At 44.5% G+C, this 24,270-nt stretch overlaps 1 protein-coding gene across 5 annotated transcripts in view; it reads left to right on the top strand.

Annotated features, from left to right (window-relative positions):
* CNTRL (centriolin) overlaps window positions 1–24,270 on the top strand; it is a 50,544-nt gene that overhangs the window by 16,292 nt on the left and 9,982 nt on the right. For 4 of the 5 annotated variants that reach the window (XR_006415638.1, XM_044439926.1, XM_044439923.1 and 1 more), the window contains 22 exons: window positions 1,134–1,328; window positions 5,337–5,490; window positions 6,593–6,813; window positions 7,422–7,598; window positions 8,980–9,114; window positions 9,502–9,644; window positions 10,227–10,434; window positions 11,278–11,457; window positions 11,680–11,859; window positions 12,538–12,654; window positions 13,854–13,992; window positions 15,467–15,609; window positions 16,624–16,816; window positions 17,028–17,326; window positions 18,425–18,633; window positions 19,298–19,490; window positions 20,105–20,235; window positions 20,509–20,649; window positions 21,498–21,624; window positions 21,853–22,017; window positions 22,329–22,488; window positions 23,633–23,748. Coding sequence is in view for 4 of the 5 variants with exons in the window: in XM_044439926.1 (XP_044295861.1) it covers window positions 1,134–1,328; window positions 5,337–5,490; window positions 6,593–6,813; window positions 7,422–7,598; window positions 8,980–9,114; window positions 9,502–9,644; window positions 10,227–10,434; window positions 11,278–11,457; window positions 11,680–11,859; window positions 12,538–12,654; window positions 13,854–13,992; window positions 15,467–15,609; window positions 16,624–16,816; window positions 17,028–17,326; window positions 18,425–18,633; window positions 19,298–19,490; window positions 20,105–20,235; window positions 20,509–20,649; window positions 21,498–21,624; window positions 21,853–22,017; window positions 22,329–22,488; window positions 23,633–23,748 (3,726 nt within the window). In the remaining variant the exon portion in view is untranslated. Of the gene's footprint in view, window positions 1–1,133; window positions 1,329–2,178; window positions 2,663–5,336; window positions 5,491–6,592; window positions 6,814–7,421; window positions 7,599–8,979; window positions 9,115–9,501; window positions 9,645–10,226; window positions 10,435–11,277; window positions 11,458–11,679; window positions 11,860–12,537; window positions 12,655–13,853; window positions 13,993–15,466; window positions 15,610–16,623; window positions 16,817–17,027; window positions 17,327–18,424; window positions 18,634–19,297; window positions 19,491–20,104; window positions 20,236–20,508; window positions 20,650–21,497; window positions 21,625–21,852; window positions 22,018–22,328; window positions 22,489–23,632; window positions 23,749–24,270 lie in introns of those variants that run through there. The other variant, XM_044439927.1, reaches the window with a different exon arrangement.

Below are 24,270 nucleotides of genomic sequence, written 5' to 3'. Positions count from 1 at the left end.
AGCCTAGATGAGGTCCTCTGCGACATGAGGGCAGAGCTCCTAGTCGATGTGAAATCCACGTGTACAACCCAATCTTTGAGGACCCACATTCTTTTGGATGGTAGCAAAGCCTTGGAGGAATGACCAGGCAGCTCTTGTAACAGACGCTGTTAAGCAGCGAATGTTGTGTTGCACATTTTTATTGATGGAATAATAAAATACTACACATAACTTGTCTATTACCCCATGAAAAACCTTCAGACAACTAACTAGCTCAGTGGTTGGGCCTGAACTGGGCACACTCCACTGTTTGCAAAGATGCTGAACCAAAGATGAAGACTCTCTCTGGTAATCCTCATTTTTAGAACAGTTACCTTTGGACCTCAAGAACTGACAGGAAGTTTGTACCTCGAGTTGGATGGTAATCTTCATATCTGAGAGAATTATTACCATCAGTTGGTTTCTTGTACATTGTAGCTACAATGCCTGATCATTCCTTTTTGATTACAGTGCCCAAAAAAGTAATTTGTTATGTGTAGGATGTGGTTTCAAAAGTAAGGTTAGTGTTTCTGCATTGATCCACTAAAAAGAAATAGAAGGACTGTTGTAATCCTCTTCATATGAAAATGATGCCACAAAGTATCTCAGCCATGTTGACAAATTTGAACCAAAGGAATTGATGGAATGGATATTTTGTTGAAAATCTTCCATGTAAAGATTGGCTACTCCAGGGACATCCCATTGCTGCTCTCTTTAGTTGCCATTTTGTCTTGTTGTTGGAAGCGGAATTGTCCTTGTGTTAGGAATATTGTGGCAGGGGAAACCTAAAAATTATTAGGAAGGGTTTTACGTTTCGCATCCTTGTAATATACTGAAGATCATTAGAATGCACGTATCTGTCATGTTCTGGTGTACAGGGATTGGATAGTTGTATTAGGATGCCTGGGCATGTCATTTCTAGACACTGCATTTGATAAAAAATGCACTACATCCCACATGTGTGAAGTGCATCTTGGGAAAGAAAGGTTTTAAGACATAATTACCAGACAGGGATTCTGGGTCTGAAGATGTTGAACCCAGTTTCTTTCTGTTCAACGTGCTGTTTTGAAGTGTCTCAACTTAGTTGGGTACGTTTTCTGCATCTTCAAATCTAGATGTTAGAAGTGGAGAAGGATTGTCTCCGGCAAAAGCTAAGCAACAAGATACTTCTCCTAAGTCAGCTTAAAGGGGAGGCTCTAGAACTGGAGAAGCAGATGGAACAGCAAAAGCAAGAAATGGCCAAAAAAGAGGAAGAGGTAGAAGGCCTGCAGATTTTTACAGACTCTCTGGATCCTAAAGACCCCAAGCATGTAAGTGTTGGTCTTTTTAATCTGAATATTAAATATTATTCATTTCTGTACCACCCCCCAGCTGCAGCGCTCTGGGTACATGGCTTCTTTTTTTTTATTAGATTCTGTTATGCTGAAGAAATGCTAATTTTGTATTGTCTCATCTCAAATTTATTTATGTTTAGCCAGGCCTCCTGTTCCTTCATGATATTATTCTAATCTGTGTTTCTTGGTGTTAGAAATGGAATGAGCCACAATAATGGAAGACTTACAGATGAGCAAACCAGAGGAATGTTTTGATAAGGACCCTGTGGTACAGGCACACCCAAAAGAGGAAAATTGTGCTGATTACTTCCTTTCTAAAACAATGTGGATAGACCAGTTTCTTAATCTCACACAGACATTTACTTTTAAAGCTTCTGTCCATCTTTGGTATGGTCCATTCTGTTTAATTAGTCCCAGAAAATACAGAATGGAGCTACAACCATTGGTGTGACTATATAGGCCTTTTTGTTTCTTTAATCAGTCAAAACACAAAATCCCATTATACTAGATAAAGAGAATTCTTCAATACTAGGGCTGCAACCCTTAGAAGCAAGTCTCATCAAGCTTAGTTGGGCTTCTGTTCCAGGTAAGCATGCATATGACCGAGCCACAAGAAGCTTATGTAACATTTCACCAACATGGCTTAGTTTCTTTTGAAAAGAACCCCAACTTTTACTAAAATCATAAAGGATATCAAGCATCAGGATCTAGTTCACTATAATAAAAGTGTTAAGCTCTGTATTTGTGAAGAAGGAGGCAACAACGAAGACGACGACGAAGAAAGAATATGTGGGAGTGTGTGAAGTCTTTTCGTTTCAAATCTTCCTTTGTTTTTGAGGCCCAGGGGATCATTATAAAAAGAACAGTCAAGTCAGCAGTCCAAGATCTCAGCCCACCAATTCTGTGTGTTGTACGGAAGTTTCCTGAAGTGGGAGGAGGCTGCTTTCTCCAGAGAGTGAGCCCAGCCTCTCAGAGAATAGCGCTGCCCTGGAGCTGATTGGATGCCCGCCCTGCTTCCTGTGTTGTGATTTAAAGCAAACGGGACAGAGTCCAACTAGCTCGACAAGTAGGGATTGGAGCACATGCTCGCGCTGTGCAGGCGTCACAAAGAAACTCTCACACTCCTGGAAGCTAGCTCGTTTCAAACCACTTCCGAAGCAAAGCCCAACTGTCAGATAGCGCCAAAGCACACCAGTCAAGATGGGAGGCTAAGAGAAACTGTTCTGCTCAAGCAACTTTTCTTAGTCCTGCTTTTGTGAGTGAAGCTTTCAGCACGTGATTTGGGCAGAAGAAAGGTCAAAGGAAATGCTGTAAGTGCCTTCCCTTCAACCCGGTCAAGAGACCCTTGACGAACCCCGGCAGCTGCTGAGAACCTTTGGAAGGCCACAGGGTTACGCTGCAGATGCGCCTTAAAATGGGACGAGGCTGCTAAAACATTGCAGAAGTTTCAACATGGTCCTTCAGCTTCCTGCTTAGGAAATGCAATGCAGTTTTGGCTCATGAAGCATTTGCTTCAGCCATTTGACATTACCTCGATTCATACGTGGAAGAGCATGCAGGAAAACAATCTTTGAGCAATACAATACAATCTGAGCAATATGGGTGTTGATGTTTAAGTAGCAATCGGCGTTTATTTGATTCCACAGAAAGAACTGCCTAACTACGGGCTCAGTTCACTGTATCCGTTGCTGCTATCTTTAAGTGGGTGTGTTTTGTACTTCGCGTGCTCGTGAGCGTTCTGTGGTTATAGACGAGTGTCGGATCGCTAAATCCCTGGCTGGAGGAGGTCTGTCCTGCAGGATGTGACCCCAAGTTTCTAAGCCAGGCAAACACTTTCAGTTCAAGTGAAAGTCTGATAACAAAACATGCTATTCATTCAGCTGCGCTGTCTCATGTGGCAGTTATTAGAAGTTGTTGTGCCCAACTGTGCTGAGATAGTGCTGGATTTTGCACTAATTAGTATGCTCTTAATGTAAATATCCTGGTTTCATATTTAGGGGGAAAGAAAAATAATATGCTGATGTAAAACGGGAATTAGTACACTTTGCTTACATGTTTAATGCAGATGAGCCAGCAGCTGATCTCTCATAGTCCCTGGAGACAGATGTTATTATGAGTTTCATCTGACTGGGCTGTGGCCGGGGGTGTTACAGGATCTCTTGTATAGCTAAAATGAGGAACTGCAGTTTGCAAAACGGCAGCTGGCTACAATTGAAAGCAGGGCCCCGTGCTGCCTCCCTCCATAACGTAAAATAAAATTTATATTATCTCTTGATGTATTTACCTACCTGTGGTGCCCTGTTATATGGAGTAGAGGCAGCAAAACGCCCACTAGGGTGCCTTTGGAAGATGGGGTAAATATTAATTCTGTGTTGCAGAAGGGCAGGGAAGAAACAGGGGTGCCCTTTTCTGCAGCTTTCCCCTGTTTCTTGTCAAAAAGCAGCTTCAGCCTCACTCAATTTCTTTGGGGAACCAGGGAGCATGTTAGCAGACTGCAGGGTAAGTTTTTCATTTACTTGTAGTGAGGGTGAGAAGTACAGAACCCTTCTGTGGTTTGATGTTCTATAGCTTTACAGGAGAGGCACATGCCTGAAATGAACACCTGGCTCTCACACAGGAGTATAAAGAAGCTATAGAGGGAAAAGCAAATGTGGTTAACATTTTGGGGTTTAATTGGAATTATTTCAGTTTATGCTACTGTTAGCTTAAGGATTTCGATAAAAAATGTTTTTCCTTGGTCTTCTTTCTAACTGCCCAGTCACCAAAGATCTCTGAGTAGCTCACAAGAGTTAAAACAATGAACTATAACAACATGACAAAGCCCAAAATAAACCCTTTAAAAATGAAAGACTACAGGATAAAAGAAATTAAAGGGGGAAAAACTGGAATAGTGCCAAGATCTAGCATTACAGTAATAGATGTAAAATGACAGGAGGAGGAGAATATGCCTGGGAGAAGAAAAGGGCCTTCTCCACCTAGCATCATAATCCCACAGCGTAGGTGCCAGTGGAGCCTTTCTAGAGGAGGGCGCTCCTTGACTGGGTTCGCCCTCTTGTTAGCAGCCTCCTGGTTCGTTCCATGCGATGTGAGCCCAAGGAGAAGGGCCTGTGTAGGTGACTTTAGGGGTCCGGGAAGGGCTATGATTCATAGTCCAAGGAAATATTTTTTTCAGGGAAGAAGGCCAGGAGGAAAGGTGGGATCTTCCTGCACCTTCCTTACGGATCTCCCGTGGCATGAAATATAGTTTGTCATTGCATTCTGCCAATAAAAGATGCTTCGGACATCAGAGCTATCCTGTTTGTGATCAGTGTCTGTTTGAGAACGCAGTACGGCATAGTGGTTAAACTGTTGCCCAGGTCTTGGGAGGCCCTGATTGTTGACAAAATAAAATGCAGACAACGATGATGGGCTCCTGACAGGGAAAAGAAGGTGGGGTATAAATATTAATACAGTGACCTAGCTCTCTGCAAGTATTCAGACATGTGCTGTTCTCATAGAATCGTCGGAACTGGAAGAAACGTGGCTGTCTTGCTTAGCACCCCTTGGCTGAAGCAGCCTTGGCCATACACCGAAGTTAGCTGAATCACTGTAGGAAAGTACAGTACCTTCCTTGGCACTGGCCAAAGGGACTGAGACCACCCATATATTTTTTAAAAATCTGCGATACCTGTGAAATGGGTTTCTCTTGGTGTGGAAAATGTGGCTTCAGACATTCAGTGTCTTGTGTGTTAAGGCTCAGATCCCTTTAACTCTACCTTGGAGGAGTTCATTTGTCCTCTGCTCCTCCCGTGGCAGCCATTTTGTGGTGGTGCTTGAGATAAATTGGTGACTGGCTCAAAAGAGTTGCCCCTTGAGCCAGTAGAGCCTCGATTGCAAGAGTTTCCCAAGGAAGAGGAATATTCTTTTAAAGGATGTTCAGGGTCTTTTTGCTTCTGCCTTGTAAACAGAACGACTGCTCTGGTTTATTTAAACTGCTTTTTACAGGCTCATATGAAGGCTCAGAAAGCAAGCAAAGAGCAACAACTCGACATGATGAGCAAGCATTACAAAGAGCTCGAAACCTGCCTGGATGACATGCTGTCTCGCATTGCAAGGGAAACGGAGGAAATCAGGGATTTGGAGCAACAGCTCACGGATGGTAAAATGGGCATTTTAAAGCTGCCTTTACTTTGAAACATGGCTGTGTAAAGTTTGGCACCTCCCAACTTTACAAAACAAACTTGGTGGATGGGTGTATAAGCTAGTTCTCTGTTTGAAGGGCCATGGAGTTCCCAGATGTATTTACAAAGATGTTTCAGGGTGCTGGTATGGTTAAGTGTCTGCTTCAGGAAAATAGCATTGTACAGTACTAAGTAGTTAAATAGTTTATTACCCATGTTTAGTTCTCTATAGCATAGAATCACTCTTCATACCTGAAGCTCTGCTGAATTGCTTGTGGTGATAGGAAGGGGTTCGCGGTAGCATACTCTGTAGTAGCGCTTTGCCATTAAATGGAACCTGAGCAAGAGGTGAAGCCCAGTCACTGGGCAGCTGGCATCTGTCTGTCACTGGGTTTGGCACAGAGGCCTCCTGCCATCCCATAACCAAGTGGAAATTTGCATTAAGCTCTTGTTCCCTGTTTGTCGCAGGAGATCTGTCAGTGGGAGTCTTGAAAGATTAGCTTCCTACAGCAGATCTTGTTGGCCTTTTCCCACAGTGGAGTAAAGATTAGATAAAGCAACTACATCTGTTAGGCAAGTAAAGGAAACTGGTGCTACCAAGTTGAAAATAGAGAAACTGCCCAAGAGAGTTAAAAGCAAGTGCAGTGCAATGCATGATGAATTTAATCTGTGACTTTCTTGGCCAGGTTTCAAGAAAATGTAATTGTTCTAGTTTCTGGAAACCAATTTCCCCCTTGATATTGTTGCTTTGCTATTGAGGATTCAGATGCCCAGTAGGATGCCTGAATGGTTGCCTTTTGATTTGGCCAGGACATTTCAAATTGCTTGCAAGCTGTGTATCATACGGAATGCCAGGGTAGTTCTTCACATTAAGTACATTTGCATTTACCTTACATCCTTAATCACTTAAAACAGTGAAAGTTTTTTCTCCCATGTAATTCTATAATCATATTCAGCATTGTGACCTTTGATCCAGATAATCAGGGATAGGTATCTTGTTCTTCTGGTGCTCCTTTGTCCACTTAATAGCTGAAATACATCTCTTTTTATATTTCTAACTTTTTGCTCCCCTGTTCACAGGTCAAATAGCTGTAAATGATGCACTGAAGAAAGACTTGGAAGCAATTATCATTGGGCTACAGGAATATCTGGAGACTGTTAAGGGTCAGGCCAAACAAACCAGCGATGAATGCAAGGAGCTGCGAAAGGACAAGGAAGCTTTGCTCCAAAAGCTGGAAGAATTGGAGGATGAAAAAAATCAGCTGGAAATAGTTGCCATGGATGCAGAAAACATGAGAAAAGTAAGATACAGGAATGGCACCTTCCCAGGTGCTTGTTCAAAATGGGGCACTGGCCTTAGGCAGCTGATGAGCAAGCGGGCCCCAGGTTCATTCCCTTTCTGTGTCCCTTTGGCCCAGGTGCTCCTGTTGGCAGGCACCTCACGGCCACCTCTTGCAGTTGGTGGTGCCAGTGCCTCTGCTTGTCCTTGCTCCCTGGAAGAGTGCACAGCAATCTGCACATGCCACGTGGGGCCTGGCCAGCTCGGCTGCTGTGCTCGCCACCTCGGCGACTCTACCGCTGCCTTTCCCACCTTCTGCCTCCAAGCCCACCAGGGGGGCAGAGCAGCCGCCCCATCCCTGCCCTCCTGCAGATGTCACACGCCGAGAGCAAGCAAGCAAGCTCGGGGAGGGGTGCTTGCCTCTGCACGCCGGCGCAGCCTTGTGGACGTGCACTGGGGATAGGCAACGCCAGTTTGGTGCTGTAAGGGCTGTCACTCCCTTTCCCCCCCAAAGTGGTGGTCCTGAAGGGCTGGATCTTTCGGGGGCAGCATGCATCCTAGGCTGGAATGAAGGAAATAGGCGCTCATGGCTCTTGAAACAGGAGCTGCAAAGCACATCTTTGGTTGCAGGAAATTGCAGATTTGGAGCTCGCACTGCACGAGCAACGAGAAGTCAATCAAGAGCTGCAGGAGGCCCAGGGGGAGCTCGGTGCATATGAGGCCGAGCTGGAGGCCGAGCTGAAGGCCCGAGACTCTGAAATCAGTCAGCACACCGAAGAACTAGAAAGGATAAAACAGCTTAGTCAGGTATGTGGAGAGTTACAGAGATCTTGTACCTTTCGGTTTCCCACCCCCACCTGTACAGATTCCAAGAGTGAAATCTTTCAGGTGCCCAAACTGTTCCGGTTGGCAGAGTCAGGACAGCTAAATTCCTCCCCCACTTTGGAGGCTGCCGAAGGAAGGAGAATGGGCATTGCTCAGGTAGACCTCTGTGTGTGTGGCACTGGATTCTCCCCCAGAGTGTCCATCTGTGCAACCCGAAATTCACTGAGCAAACTACAGCCCACCTTTTCCATGCATGGCAGCCTTGCAAGATGTTTTGCATTCACAGACAAGCAGCAAAACTACAAGCATAAGTGAACAACCGTACCAGAGGTTACAATTTGTGCAGGCCAAGCAGAAGCAATAAGTCATACCTGTCAACTGAGAGCTGGCAATCTGTTTCCATGGAGTTTTCTTATGTACACACCATTGAGACTGATTCAGTGTTTATCAGAGAATGTTTCCGCCACAGTACATGTTTTGTAGACTCCAAACAAGCGTATAAAAGGTTGTGGGTCTGAAAAGTAGAAATGGCATAAAGATTTCTAAACTGGAACATTTTCTGCTAGAAATATAGCTGGAAAGATGCCCAGCAGATGACGGGCATCTCAAACTGTCTCCCAGTAAACTGCCTCAATGCAGTGGGAAAGAGCTTTGAGCTTTCTAAATCAACTTTCGCATGAGGAGCAAAGCCCTCGCTAGATGATGAAGCAGCACTGGCCCAAGGGAGACCTGCTGGTTAATGAGACACGCAGGCCCACTGGCAAGCTAAAATCTAAGGGAACACACACCATGTCTCCCATCCACTGTGCTACGTTCTTTACAGAAGTTTAGGGCAGGCTTGCAGTCAAGTTCTGATTGACTCCTTCACCAAAATGGAAGCTGAGAAGCAAGTGCCTTCCTTGGCAAAAGGAGCTGTTCTTAGAAAATCTTCCTTCTGCTTAATAGCTCGTTAATCCAGTTTTTCTTCAATCCCCACCTCTGCAGCTGATGCATGTTAGCCTCTGAATCGTGAAGGCTCACATGCATCCAGTGTGTGATCCCACATCCCACCTCATGCATTTTATCTAGAAGGCATCATAGGAACTGGCCTAGGCGGATGGCCACAGCCTCTTCCACCCCCAATGCCTCTTTCCACTTCTCCAAGGAACATTTTCACTCAGAGGCAGCCGGCACAGTTCTTTCTGTCCTGGCAGTGACAGGGGTGGGCTAGCCTTTGGAGCCCCAGCATGGGTGGACAGTATAGGATTGCAGACTTCCATTTTTAAGATTTGTGTACTGCCCAATAGCTAAATGTTTTCTGGGTGGTTTGCAGAGATTAAACATTAGAGTTGTTTGTTCGTTTGTCTTGTTTTTATCCTGGCAGCTGGAGCACTCTGCTCTCCAGGCTGAACTTGACAAAGAAAGACAGGCCTTGGAAAATGCCTTGACCAAAGCTCATCTATCAGAAGAAAAAGAACAGGAAAATAGTAAACTGCTTTCTCAACTCAAGCAGCTGCAGGTGGAGTGTTTTTCCAACTTTTTTTGTCTCTGAATCAGCATGTGTTGTGTTTTGAATTAATCTCCTTCAAAAAGCTCTAGTCAATTATGCAGCCATACTGAATATGATTCTAACATACTTCATGAACATCTGTTAAAAATTAACCAGAGCTGTATTTGATAGGGTTCAGCTAGAGAGAGTTTAAGCAGGGGAAGCGATTGCTCTCCTTGTACAAATTGATTCTTGTATCAACTGTACTTTCAGCTTTGGTAACCATGCTAGTGAAGGTGTGATAAAACAAGGGTTATGTTCTGTCTTCTGTATCCTTTTATGCATTCAGAACCAGAAGACAAGATTAATTTAATTGGAACTATCGAGAACATGATCTTTCCAACTTGTTTATTACAGAGAGAGAATAACTCTTTGAAACAACAGCTGCAGGAAACTAAAAATCAACTGAATCGTGCAGTTGATCACTTAATTCATCCAGAGGAAGTCTTGGCTCGTGTGAGCGAGCTAAAAAAAGCGCTACGGACAGGGGCAGAAATCAGGTGGGTTAAAATGAGACACTCCAGATGGTCTTAAGAAGGGAGGATAAGCCTGCAAATATTTGTCAAATTCACGTGTGTGCATTTATCAGTATCAGAAGGGGGGCATCTCCCTTCCAGAAGCTAACAGTTCATATGTAGTATAACTTTGCTGTATTGCATGAAATTACCTTTTGCTGCAGAGCAGTTTTAGTATCAGAGTGGACATTTGGCAGAGACGTTGGTCTTGGAATCAGTTGTCTTAGAAAAGTGCCTTGTCTTGCCCACCACTTCTTTGCGACACTCATTTTCCCAGCAACTTTGCCCCATCTGTAATTCCCAATTCTGTGCCTGATGTAGCTGGAAGGAAAACAGCTCGGGCTGGGGAACCTAGTGAAGTAAATGGCAGGTCAGGGAAGGACTAAATATCTCCTTGCCGCTTCTCCCCTCACTTTTGCTATGTTTGGAAGAAGCCCAAATACACTCTGAACAATTAGCTGAATCGCAAATTGCTGGTGTTAAGATGACTGCTGATTGCAAGCCCAGTAAACATCTGTTCTTTGTGCCTTCTGCCTTCTACATTTTTAATCTAACTGATTGTTGCAGGTGCCATAACCCAAAGGATATTTTAGGGAAAAGTCTGGCAGATCTGCAGAAACAGTTTGGAGAGATCCTTGCTCGTTCCCAGCAAGAGACTGAGGCAGCCCAGGCCAGAGAGCGAGGGCTTCAAGAGGAGATGGCCTCTCGGCAAGCGAGGCTGGAAGAGGCACATGAAAAACACAAACTGGCCTGTAGCAAAGCAGCAGAAGCCAAAGTAAGAAAATTGCAAACTGCTCCTAAGACTGTGAGAGGCCACTTCTCTAATTTCCAGAAGGGTTCCTGTGGCACTGTTTTAACAAAGTGTCTTCTGGTGCCTCAGAGCAGGGGTGGGCAAGCTTGTGAGGTCCTGGGGCCGTTTTCACTCCTGTGGGCCACACATGTGCACCGCCTTCAAAAAACAAAAACAAAACCAAACCAAACCATTCCCTACCTCGATTTTAAAACTTCAAAGAGCTATAGTTAATCCCCTTCCATCTAGGGATGAGGGCCTATATGGAGGAATTCATCTCGGTAACAAAGCCCCTTCGGAGCAGCCCCACCTGCTGGAGGTACCCCCACAGTTATCTCTGATCAGGGATTGCAGGTCAGCACTGATTTCACTTCACATGCTGTTCCTCATCCCAGTCAAGACACTGAGCTATGTGTGACGCTGTCAACAGAGCTCCATGCCTCTCCTTGCAGGAAGAAAAGCAGAACAGGAAGAGAGGGGGCCAGATAACATCTCAGAGTGATGAGGCTCTGAGAGCCCCCCCCCCCGACTCCATCCAGTCCCCAGACTAAAAATGGCCTGCCACTTCTGTTGGTTTATTCCTTATCTCCAGCTCTGAGTAAGACAATAACCCTATACGTACTTTATATCAGCGGACCTCACTAACTTGGCAAGCTTCAAGACAGGAGTGATTCTCATGCCTCCCACTTGCAGTTCTAACTGTAAGAAAACAATAAAAAATACATGCTTTCATAAAAATCTCAGTGTGCTGTGAACGGTATGCTCTGGGGAAATGATGGGCATCCATAACTCACAACTTTCCTGAGTTTCTTTGCATTTCCACTTCAGATTAAGTCTGAGAAGAAGCAGAACGAAGCCAGAGTTCGGCAGTTAGAGGATGAAATCCAACATCTAAGTGAACAGCTGAAGAGCATGGAGGAAATCCAGGGTCTCACAGATCAGCAGCTCCAAGAAGCCGAGGAGGAAAAAGGGAGAATGATTGCTCAGCTGGAAGATCTAGAGAATAGGGTACGGCTCCTCCTGTTGAATCATGTGTGCCTAGATTAGGAATAAAACATGTTCAGTGTAAGCATGCATAACACTTACAAAAGCACCTCGATGTTTGCTGATATTTTTTTGTCGATCTGTTATGAGAGAGAAGTAGCAGAGGGTTTCTGCTACCCTAATTCTTATGTTGTTCCTTTACATGAATTGTCCAGCTGGTTGAGTTGCACTTTTCTTTTCTTGCAGAAAAAAGTGGAAGATGCCAGGGTGCAGATGCAGTTCCTTAGCCTCAACGAAGAGCTGAAGGAGTTAAAGGAAGCAGTATCGGCCTCAGAGAGGCAGGCGACGGCAGAGCTCTGCGCAGCTACAGATCAGCTCCGGGCTCTTCATGGAACTGTGGGCAAAATCAATCAGTGGCGCAGTCAGGTACACCTCTGTGAAATTATTAATCTGGCATGCATTATGTAACTAGTTTCTCTTGATGAGTTTGCCGTCCTGTTAGTCCACTGGTCATATGACTTATAATATAGCTGGGCATGTTAATTTTGACTTGGAACATGGAAGGGACTTTCTTGATTTTATTTAATAATCAAGAGTCATATGTCCCTGTCAAAGGTGGTCCCTGTGTGAGTAGCCCTGTCAACCCCCCACCCTTTTAAAAGGAAGTGGAGTTTTTGACAGACAGTTGCCTGAGTTCTATGCTTCCGTAAAACGGGTGGCTCACACTTTTGTGCCTGGAATCTTAGGTAAAGGCGGAAGCATGTTTGGAACCTGGCAAGAGTAAGGTCCAAAAACAGAATGACACGAAGGGGCCAATCTTTGTAGTGTGTGATCTGGCCCCACCCCCTTTCATGAGCAAAAATCACTTGCAGCTTCGGTTTCTTTTTTCCAGCTTGCTTTTTTCAAGATGTCAAGAGAAACTGAAGTGGAATAAAGCCCTTTGCAACCTCCTTTGTGGGTCAGTGGCCATGATGAGTGCCTGCTGTTTCAATGGAGGAAATGAACTACATATAAATACAACCCAGTGGCCATGCATAATCAGTGCAAAGCACTGTCCGGGGTGTAAAATGAATTCTACATTTCTCCCCTTTTTTAAAACTCTAGGAACTTGAAGACGCAGAGAAGATGAGCATGCAGGCATCTCAAGCTGCTGATGCTCTTGCCAGGGCTGAAGCAGAAATAGAATTGCTGCAGCGGCTTCTGAAAGAAAAGGAGGAGCAAGTGTGTGGTTTGCCTCACTCTCTGCATGATGCTAAGGAATGCTCCATCGAGGGGCAGGAGCGAAACGTGTCTGTGTGGATGTGAGCGTGACAGGCAGGGTACAGTGCTGGTTTTTCAAGCAAAGGCATGAAACAGCGAAAGAGCGCTCAGGTTTTTTGAGAACAGAGGGTCTGCTGGGAGAGTGGCGTGGGGGGATGATTTGAAATCCCCCAAACTCTGTGACCTGCAAAGGGAATATTCAAATACCAAGGAGAAACATGCATGCAAAAATCTTGCATTCATTGAACAGATGTTGCTTGTATAATGAACACGGCCAAGTACAAATAATATGCAATTAAATGAAGCCATATTTAGGGAAATGCAGGAATTGGCCCAAGGTAAAGGACAAGCAGAACAGAATATTCCCCTCGTTCAAGAAGCAAAATCTTGTGGGAATGATTGCCAGTTGAGGGCTGCATTTTTCTATTGATGGAGACAGAACATGTAAAATCCTTCTTATCTGCAAGCAATGCATCTCCCCATTGATGCGATAAAACAGCAGAGTTGCTTTGTACAAAGAAAGCACAGTAACACACAGTGTTTAGTTTTAGAGGCAATGAACAGACGCTAGAGACAGATTTAAAATAAGTTCCAAATCAACTTTTATCATCTGGTTATTAACATTGTTGGAGAAGGCTAACTGTCATGGTTTAACGACAAGCACTCTCTGAAGATACGGATGTTTGCCTCTGGATGATTTGCTTCTTACTTGAGGAGAGAGGAAGAAGAGAAGGAGGGAAAAGGAGCTGATACATACACTTTATCCAAAGGCTGAGCCAGGCATTCTCTGTCATCCCCTTATGCCTGGAAGAAAGCAGAATTGTTTCTGTTATCCAGCACCAGCAAAACCTTAAAATGTAAGGCCTGGTCAAATACTAGCTTCCAGAAATAGAAGGACAATTAAGGGAAATCCTCAGGTCAGATGAATGTGGTATTTGACTGGGAGGAACAGCTAGGAAATGGTGTGTGAATACAAGCCTTGCTTCTTTTAAATGTGTTTCGGGAAAGATAATCAAGGCAGGCCCTTAGACTCACCAGGCCATGGCTGAACCGACGGAGCAGTGGATTTTGTTGCTCAGTGCTAAGTGTCCAATTTTGCATAGCTCTGATGTACGTGACACCAGAAGCCTTTTGACTGAGATGCCTTTTGATCCTTCCAGCATGAAATGGAAAAAGTTGATGCTGAGACTGCTGCCACACATTTTCAGAAAGAGGAGACGGATAAGTTGAACCAGCTTCTGAAATGCCAGAAAGCAGAAGCTGACAGACTGCGCGCTGCATTAGATGAGGCAGGGGCAGGTAATGACTGTTTGTCTGGGTCATTTCACTTGCAGTGTAGTTCTGTTTTTGAACAAAGTCAGATGTGTTTCCACCATTGTTCAGTGGTTTCTTCCCAAGACCCTCTACAATTGAAAAATACTATAATTAGGTTTCTTATGATGGGCTGCATAGGCTTCATGAAATGCTTACGAGCATTGCCCCCTGCTCCCTTGCAACATAACTTGCAAAGCAAGTTGATCATTGCCTTTATAATTTATTAACTGTGTTATTATAATTAACAGTAGTTGACACATTTATTAGTCTTTTTTAAAAAGCTTAAGACAACATAAATGTACTTAAGCAGCACCCTATAAAATACAGAAAATATTGTCAGCCTCAGTCAGAGCATCAAATGACATCAGTTTCAAAGACAGAATCAGCTTAAAACCAGTTGGTCTTGCCACTGAAAATGTATTTAAAGATCTTTCTGTAGTGTGTTAATGTTTAGGCATTTCTAATTCCAGGATTTCACAATCTGAAGAATTCATTCTGCTTTTGTTTTGTCCATCATGTGTATCTTTGGGATTCATCCTATGCTCACTGGTTATTTACTCTGAATCAGTGTGTCTCCTTGCAGATGTTCAGTACTGCCCACTTAAATGTAAAGAGAGCATCTGAAGCATTCTTTTTGCTAACGTCTGAAGGTTTGTCAAGGGAACATTTGGTCACTTCCTATTTGAATGCAGTGCAGACAGAGATGTTCAGCATATTAACACAGAAGCATAGAAACAGAGCGAGGCAGAAGGGGTCTCCCGGGCCATCTAGTCTGACCCCTGGCTCCAGCTGGCTCCGCTCACAACATGCCCGCCATATTAATATAAACATTAGGATAGTGGTCCAATTTCCCTTTACAGTTCAGAAATTTTAAGTGCTTAAACTGTCACACGTGACAGGCAAAACATGCCATCAATCAAAATACATTTTTACTACGTGCATTCTATGTTCAAATGTGACTAGAATCTAAGGCTTTACTAAAGAATAAATCCTATTGGACAAAGTGGAATTTGCTCTGAGGTTTAAAATGTATGCTTTTTATTGGTTTTCCAAAGGTCTTAAACAAGTATTTCAAATGGTCTTAAAAAGTCAGTACATGGTAGTGACAAATTCCATTACTGTGAAGACAGTTACCCTCAGACTATGCTGATGGACTGAATTACCTGAGCAGTACTTGCTGGGGTTAAGGATGTAGTTCAGGATGATTCAAAATTGCATGTTCAGTTTTAAATACTTTTTCACCCGCCTTCTTTATCCCAGACAGGTAGTTAGGATGTGTTTGCCAGTGTCTGGAGCGCTTTCAGGAAACCAAAGGGCTGACCAATTTCCAGAGGTCAGGAGGAAGGACCCCCGTGTTCCTTTCCCCTCCTCATGAGTAGCAGAAGCAGGCACACGTGTTTATCTTTTTGAGAACTTTAAAAATTTACATATAACTGCACGCATACAAATTATCTTGCAGGCAAGAGCAAGGAAATCGGCAGCATTTTAGATGAAATAGCAGCACTGAGGCATGCTGTCTCTCACCAGAATGATGCCATCGCCAGACTCCTCGATCCACTCAAATGGAAAGGACATTCGTATTACATACCATCTTCTTCACAGGTATGAAAAGTGACAGTTGATGGGAAGGAATTGGAGAGGGAAATACTTTATAAACTGCCTTTAAATGTGCTTAAAAGAATTTAGAAAAGCAAATTTAGGGGCAAGTAATTGTCCCAGCTCCTGCCCACCTTGCAGTTCGAAAGCATCCAAAGGCGAGTAGATGAGAAGGTGCCACTTCGGTGGGCAGGTAACAGCGTTCCGTGCCCCTCCGTGTTTAGTCATGCCGGCCACACGACCACGGAGACTGTCTGCGGACAAGCGCTGGCTCCCTCGGCCAGGAAACGGAGAGGAGCACCGCCCCCTAGAGTCAGGCATGACTGGCCTTCAATGTCATGGGAAACCTTTACCTTTTACCTTTTAATTGTCCATGAAGATTATGTACAGTTGTGGAAAGGACATTTTGTTTATATGTATTTATTTAATCCTTGCTTAAATAAGGATTTAAGGTGTATATCGTAAGGTGATATACAATAAATAATAAATCAGATGTTCTCCAGAGTTGATCATAGGTGGGTTTGCTTAATCAAGAAAGGGGAAACATTCTGCGCCTTTTGAAACAGAGGGTCCAAACTACATACATATTATTACTTGAATATCTGTTTTCCACCACTTCTCTGTGTGTTGCAGCTCTCCAAAGTTTAACTCAAGACATTACCCTGAATGAATCACTTGAATGCTAGTTGTCCCCTTTGTTGTACTTAATATAAACAGCTCTTTCTCTTTCATGGGTTGTTGCTCCATGCCATTTTGGCAGTGATGTCTATATGTTTTGATCACGGAGAGTATATTTTTAGACAGAATATTATTGTATCAATGCAGAATAGAAATCCTATTAGGTTGGAGTCAGGTCCAGCCCAGAGAAGGCTGGATTAAAAGGCTAACCAGAGGCCACATTCATCTATATTTTGTCATTCACCCGCAAAGTCAGGAATGGCGGGGCAGGTTGGTATTGTCTTCCTTCTGCAGGTGAAGCTTTCAGTTTGTCTTAACACCGGGTGGTGATTGTTTTCAAAGGCCTCTACTCCTGCATCTCAGAGTACCAAAGATTCTGGAGTCGGCCTGCAGTGTCCTATGCCAACCTCAGTCAATAAAGTGCATGCAGAGGGCGAGCGAGGCAAGAAGAAACATTCCATTTCCCCTGCCGGCAGAGGGTGCCGGTTGCATTCAACAGGCAGGGACGGCCTGCAGGAATCTCCCCACAGTGGAGGTAAGTCCATTCAGTTGCCAGGCAGTGTCTGGTCTCCCTGGTTGCTTCTGTCCTTCGCCTGGGGAGCATCTCCCTGCCCGGCAGCTCCACCATTTCTTCGGTTGTGGAAAAGGAAGATGCGTTCACCTCAGGATGTCTCCCTGCTTGGAGCACCTGAAAACTTTCCGTGTGTCTCCCCTCACACCCTTTTTTCCTTCTCTCTAAAATGCAGAGAAGCGAGAAGATGGGGGAGGGAGTGCCCCCCATGACGGTTCCTATCTGCCGCCTCCCGGCTCAGTCATTTACACTCTGCTGCCAGATGGTGCTCCAGCTCCACAAGGAACAGTGGTGTATGGCCCACCTCCACCTCCAGGACCAGCCTGTGGAGGACAGCTTGCTCCTACGACCGTGATTTACGGCTCGCCTCCTCCGGGGGCTCAGCTTGTTCATAGCCCTCTTCCTGCTCATTGTTCCGTGCCACTGGTTCCTGTTGGGGTACTTCACTGCAACATACCTGAGCATCATAACTTGGTAAGATCCCTGGCTCATTAGACAGCAGGGTGTGAAGCAAAAGGTGGTGTCTCTTGGTTTAGGGTTCTGGCTGAGAATTGGGAAGTTCTCCATTCCTCAGCTCCAGCCAGCGAAGTCACTAGGTGGACTTGGCCAGCTCTCAGCACTCCCCCAGCTCCCAGCTCCCCATTTCGAATATGGAAACAGTCATACAGTATTGTAATAGAGTTGCTGAGATAATGGATGCAAAGCGTCTTGAACACTCGAGTTGTATCTTCTAATGACAGGGATTTCAAACAAGTATTCTTAACAACAACAACAACAATTCTTACTCAGGAGTTCATAATGTACACAATTCTTGCTTTTCTGAAATAAACTTTGATGCCCATGAACTCCTTTAAACAAGGGAATTAGTAGTGTATTTTGTGTACCCCAGGACAGAAATACCTGTTTTCCTTATACCGTAGGTTTCTTTGCTTTCCTGTGGAGCTTTTTGATATCTCCCTGTTGTTAGAAACATGGCAATGACCATCTTTTGGGTGTGAAGCATACGACACCTCAAAACTTCAGCAAAAAGTTATGCTCCACATGATTCTCCCACTGAGAATTCATGTCATGTGCCCTGTCTGACCAAGCCAAACGAAGTGAGACTGCTAGCTACTAAGACGTTTCTCCTTTGTGGAACAACGGCTCCACAGAGGAGTTCCCTTGGCACCTGTGTTGCGATCTTCAATGCCATGTCAAGACCTTTTCATTCTCCCAGGAGTTCTAGTCCTTGAGTTCTTTGCACTGCTACTGTTTTTCACTTTAGTTTTAAACGTCTGCAAATGTTACAGTATGCTTTATTGTGCTCTGTTTTATGGTGTTTTATTTCCATCGATTGGCAGTAAATATATATGGTGCTGTATTTACAGTGATTGGCAGTAAATAAATGTAGTAACTATAATAATAAGAATACAACAATATGATCCATATGTTTGCTTCTCCACTCCAAGCCTTAAGTTGCTTGTCACAAGATAGGCAGTGAAGGCCTATCACCATGTTATTACCATGTGAAGCACCTTTCCACGATTAGCAACAGAAATACTTTTAATTGCACTGTTTATTCCTCTATTGCAGGAAAATAAAATCTTGAGTCTGGAAGGCAGTATAGATAAGTTAATGTCTCAAAGACCCGAAGGTGCCTGTCCTGCAGCCTCTCATCACAGGCAGCACAAACAGACGGAAGAATTGCGCCAGGGCATTCAAGACCTGCTGAGTGAAAGAGAAGAGCTGGAGCATCAAGTCACTGAGCTGCGTCGGGTAGCTCAGAAGCGAAATAGACGCAAGTGAGGATGGCATGTAACAGGCTTTCCTCTCCAGAGGCCTCTCCCATGTCACGGCACTCTGTGCTGGGGATGCGCTTTCCCCAAGAACAAAATGCGGCCTAGGAAACGGCTTTATAGCACGCCAAATGTCTCTGTCCATCCAGCCCCATCTGAGTGGTAGCAGCTTCCCAGGGTCTCAGGCAGGGTTTCCCACCAATCACCTGATGCCCCTCCAGCCCCCACTCCCCAGCCTGTTCTCCCCATGCTGGAGCAAATTCGGCACGGCCACTCATTTGCCACCCCATCTGCCTAGACGGATAACAAGCAAACAGAAAAGCGGGCATTTCAGTCCAGGTGCGCTTGTTTGCTCGCCTTCCATTTCAGCCTGCCCCCAGCCCTCTTTCAAGGTGTGGGGCTTTACCACGGGCTCATAGCTTTTTCTTCTCCAGAGAAAGCCCTAGCATAGTGGTGCAGTGGAGGGAACCAGAGTACCTGAATTACAGGTGTGCCAAAAGTGGCCACCTCCCTTCGCTGCCACTGCGAGAGGCCTTGGTTTGCCTTCGGCTGGGAGCCTGTGAATTTCAGTAAGGCCTTCCCTTTGCCTTGCCCGTGAATCCTGGGGGGAAACTGGACTAGCAAAACCATTTTGTCTCCAGCAGTAACTTCTTGACCCTGCGTCTTTCAGAGACTTCATTGATGGGTGCATGAGTGGCATCATTTCAGAACTGGAGTTAGAGAAATCTCTTCAGCACCATGGAAGCATCGTGGATGAAATTGAATGTATAGAAAAGACTCTTCTGAAGCGGCGGGCAGAACTCAGGGAGGCAGACAGACTTCTTGCTGAAGCTGAAAACGAACTTGAAACTACTCAAGGAAAAGTAAGTAATCTTGTGTTTCATAACTGTTTCGTGAAGTGCTTAGGAGGCATCTTTGAACCCATCAGCCCTTGGCTTGCAGACAGAATTGCCAGATTTGCTTGGCACAAAAGGTCTTGTGGACTCAGTAGTTTCATGTAAAAGAGCATCTGCATACATAGAGTATCTTTCTCTCTCTTCACTGCAGCTCTGTAGCCAAATCTTTGTATTGGAGAGCGAGTGTTGGGCAACTTGTGACCTTCCGGATGTTTGGTTGACCAGGAGGGCCAAAAGTTACCCACTGCCGTGTTAAAGGTACAAGGGACTAGTTTCCTGCCAAATCTGCTTAGCCTAAGAATGGGAATGTTACTTCTAATTTTCAATACGTTAACCCTGAAGTTAACTGCCCCACTTAGTCATATTTTCCATCAGGCTTCCTGCAGGGATTCTAGCCTTCTTGTCCCTTGCTTGCTGCCACACTGCTCTCCACGTCCTGAAGATTGTTCTAGTGGCCTTGTTTTATCATTTTCCTTTCAGTCTGCTGATGAAAGAGAAAAGAGTAAGGGCCAGCAACGGCCTAATTTGAACAGGTGTTTATGGGTAGGTGTTCTTTTCAAAATGCTTTTCCCCCCCTCTAGACCAAAGACGTCATTCAGAAGTACAACAGCTCTAAGCAGCATTTATCTTGGACTGAGAAGGAAGCTGAGGAGCTAGAACGACGGGCTCAAGAGATGGCTGTGAGACTTGTGAAAGCAGATCAGCAGCTAAGGTACCACGAGCCCACCTCTCCCGGCAAGAAGCCGCTACCAGAACTGCTGGATAGCTGGTCCCCAGGGACTGAGAGCTAGTTGAAAGACATGCTGAGAAGGGGTTATTGAAGGGGAGTGTGACTTTTGGCATCAGGGTGTTTCTGAAGAGCAGCTCTTTTGGGTCAGAACTCTGGATCCCACTCTTAAGAACCCTGCCGGAACTTGGAAGCTGTTACCATGCGCAATCAGGCAGTGGTAAAGAAAGAAAAACGTTATTTATGTATGTGTTTCAGATTGCTTCGAGCAGGTGCAAAGGACTTAGAACAACACAAGATGCAACAAGAAGGGATTCTGAAAGAAATCAACAAAGTCGTGTCGGCCAAAGATTATGAATTCCAGTCCTTGAGCCAGAAGATTGAAATTTTGACTGAAAGGTAAAGTTAAATAGGTTTGGTTGTCAAAATCCATTATATAGCTAATTAGAGTGGTTTCTCATGCACTATTTTTTTTTACTACTTGCAAATTTATATTGCAGATTTATATTGTGGCTATTGCTCATAATATAATATTTATATATTTATTTAAAGCTTTTGTATGCTGTCCTATTATACCAAAAATCTCAGGATGGCTTACAATATTTAAAAGAACAGTTAAAACACCAATTTCTAATAAATACATTGAAACTGAACAAAACAGTAAATCAGAAAACAAACAAGAGTGACTAAGATTAGAAACTGTTAATTTTAAAATATCGTTTGAAGAAAAAGGTTTTGGCCTGGCGCCAGAAAGTGTAAAGAGTGTAAAATTATATTGCTCATAATGCACCAAGCAGAGGAGTAAGGGAGCCATATGCAAATGAGCTGTTCTATTGGTTATCATCTCCATAAGAGGCTTGTACTCTGAACAGCATCCTCTTTCTACTCCTCAGCAAGCATTCACTGTCCTCATTTATTTTTATTTATTTAAAGTTTTTATATGCCATCCAATACTAAAGTCTTTGGGCAGCTTACAGCAAACAACAGTGTTTGCAAGTGACTGGCGTGGATGTCCTTGGGTCCTGCTGGCCCTCGGAAGCTGCACGGTGTCTATCTTTGTGCATTCATGGAGTCATATTAGCTGGAAGCGGGACTTGCAAGCTGTTGAGCTCCGCTGAACCAACAGCAGTTCCTGGCTAGCTGTTCGGAATTTGCTTCATGTTGACTCTCCCATTAAGTTGGGCAACACTGGGTCACAGTGCGTTTGCATTTCCCCAGAAATTTGCTTTCATTCCAAACATGTCTAGCCTTCAGAAGCTGCAGGCAGATATACAAGTTGCAGAAGGCAATGAGGACCACCATCTCCAGATTCTTAAAGAAGCAGAAAATATTCTTCAGAGCAAAAAGAGTGAACTGGAGAGGCTGAAGGATCAAGTGAGTAGAATGGCGAAGTAAATAGTCTTGAAGGAAGGTGTTTGTAAATGGCTGGAGTGGATGAAATCTTATTAACTCATTTGTATATTTTTTTTAAATACCTTAAATTAGTAGGTATTGTACAAAAAAAGAAACTTGACAAATTTTGTCAAATGATTTACAGTCAAAAAGTAAATATAAGGCACATTAGTGAAGGGATGGCTGTAGATCTCCCTCTTCATTTTCTAGACGGCCACTCAGCAGGAGGAGCTGCGACATCTGGACCAGCTTCTTGATCAAAAGAAGGAAGAGCTACGCCTCCTCCAGGAGAGCATTGTCCGGAGAAGTGCCGACCTCACCGAGGTGCTTAAGGAAGGGGAGGCCGAGGTGGCTGAAAAATGGCAACAAATAAAGGTTCTCCAGTATATACTTTCTGAAGCTCAGCTATGATTTTTTTTTAAATTGGAAACTATTTCCTTGAACGTTTGTACTTCAAGCTTTAATGCATAAGTTTTGTGGACCTGCAATTGATAATATCCCACTTGTAAAGAAAGTGGGGAGTGGGGAGGTGAGGTGCAAAAACAAAACGAAATTATTAATGTCACTGTTCTGGGGTAAAACATGTTGAACTTCATAAGATTACGCATGAATAGACTTTCATAGGTTTTCCGTCAGTGTCAAAGTATTGTGCTGTTCAACATGGCAGTGTTGGTTCTTTCATCCAGGAGGTGAAGTCCTTTCTAGCTGACCTGAGTGTTCAGAAAGGAGAACTCAGCGCCCAGCTGAGTGAAAAGCGATCCCAGCTTTCCCTTATTACTCAGGGAATCAGAAAAGAAAATGAGAACCTGCAGGATACTCTGGGGCTGATCATGAAGCATAAGACAGGTTTGTCCTTTCTTATTTATGTATTGTATTGATTATATTTTCTGCAAGGAACCCGAGGCGACTTGACTAATCATCCTGCTTCTCTCCATTATATGCTCACAACAACCCTGTGAAGTAGGTTAGGCTGGAACTCAGTGACTGGCCCAGTCACCCAGCAAGCTGCATGGCTGAGTGGAGACTAGGACCCAGATCTCCCGAGTCCTAGTCCAACAGTCTAACCATTACACTACACAGGATCTTGGCAACCCACATGGCCTACGCATATTGGCAGAAACAAAATTGCATATGACTGCTAAAGAGAATGTCTTAGGGAGAGGAGAGGAGAGGAGAGGAGAGGAGAGGAGAGGAGAGAGCCTCTGCTTAAACCTTGCTTATCAGCTACTTTAGGGGGGAAAGGTTAACACTTGGGTGTAGCAAGTACCTTTCAAAGGGCATCCCAGACTCTTGGGTCCTGTTCTCGCCCTCTGGCTGGCTGCTTGAGTCCAATTGCACTGATCCTTCCCAGAGAGAAGGAGCCACCCATCCCTCTTCCTCCCTGCCCTGGCTGGTTCTCACTGCAGACCAGGAACATTCACAGTTCCTCAGTTGGGTCACGCAGTTTATCTCACAGGTGTAGAGAGCAGGTTTCTAGGTTGAGGAACAGTAAAAACCGAGGTGGTTTGCAATCCAGGTCTGGGGCCCTAAGTCTCTCAAAGCAGGGGGAAAATCAGACCCACCACCACCACCACCACCATTGTTAAGTGTCAGGAGGTGGGTTGAGCTGCCCCAAGTTCCTCTCCAGAACCCTTGGCAAGTTGCACATAGCTTGGTTTTCACAGGGAGCTCAGCACAGCTTCTGCTTCTGGACCCACCTCTGATGGTGTGAAGACTAGAATTAATTCAGGATAGAATGAGACTGAGTCGTGTCTCCACCAGCTTTCTTTGAGCTAGTGGCCCTGCCAGCTGAGAATGCAAGGAATTGTAGCTCAGCATGTCTGGAAGGTGCAGTTCCCAAGGTTCCAAGGTGCCTGGGCCTTTTCTAAAGTTGCTACCTGAGATATTTGGTCGTAGACTGGAGATCATAGAGATCACATCTAGGGTCTTTATTTCACTTGATTGGCTTACCTGCACTTTGCATGTTTTTGTGTTTGCTGTCCATTATTAGAACTGAAGCACATTCTGGAAACGTTGCAGCTCGAAAGCAGTGAACTAGAAGGCTTAAAACTCCAGCATAACCAAAAGCTCAATGAATTACAAAAGATGCACACTGAGATTCTGGAGGTATATGCATGTTACTCTTTCTCTGATTATACCAATTAGGAAACCCTGCATGTGGCAGCTTCTGAATGTATTTAATCTCAGCTACGCCATGAAGTTGGGCACCTTCTGGATGGAAGTGCCATCACGTTTCTGCCCACTGTATTCCTTGTTACTAGCCCTGCACATATTAGCTAGTTAGGTATATACCTAACAAGACGTTTTAAGCGGCCATTTAAAAATACGCCATGTGAATGACACACACTCCAACTGTTTCACTACTCTGTGCCCAAAATGTGTGGAAATGCTTTTTAGTAATTCTTAAAAATGGTTCTGGTTAGTCTATGGCCATACCACCCCGAGCACCCGGTCTTGTTTTATTGCAAGAGCTAAGCAGGGCTAGGCAAGGTTAGTACATGCATGGGAGACCACATAGAAATTCTTTCAGTCAGAAGTTTGGACTTGCACAACTCTGACTGCCTGCCTTTCCTCATCCAAGTCTTGGTGCATGCCTGCTGGCAAAGATTTGCCTGCACATTGCTTCGC

Source organism: Varanus komodoensis, unplaced genomic scaffold, assembly GCF_004798865.1.
Source record: "Varanus komodoensis strain SLA01 unplaced genomic scaffold, ASM479886v1 scaffold36, whole genome shotgun sequence".
In the NCBI taxonomy this organism is placed as follows: Eukaryota; Metazoa; Chordata; class Lepidosauria; order Squamata; family Varanidae; genus Varanus; species Varanus komodoensis.
Note: the sequence above shows the minus strand (reverse complement) of the source record. Positions and strands in the feature narration are given on the sequence as shown.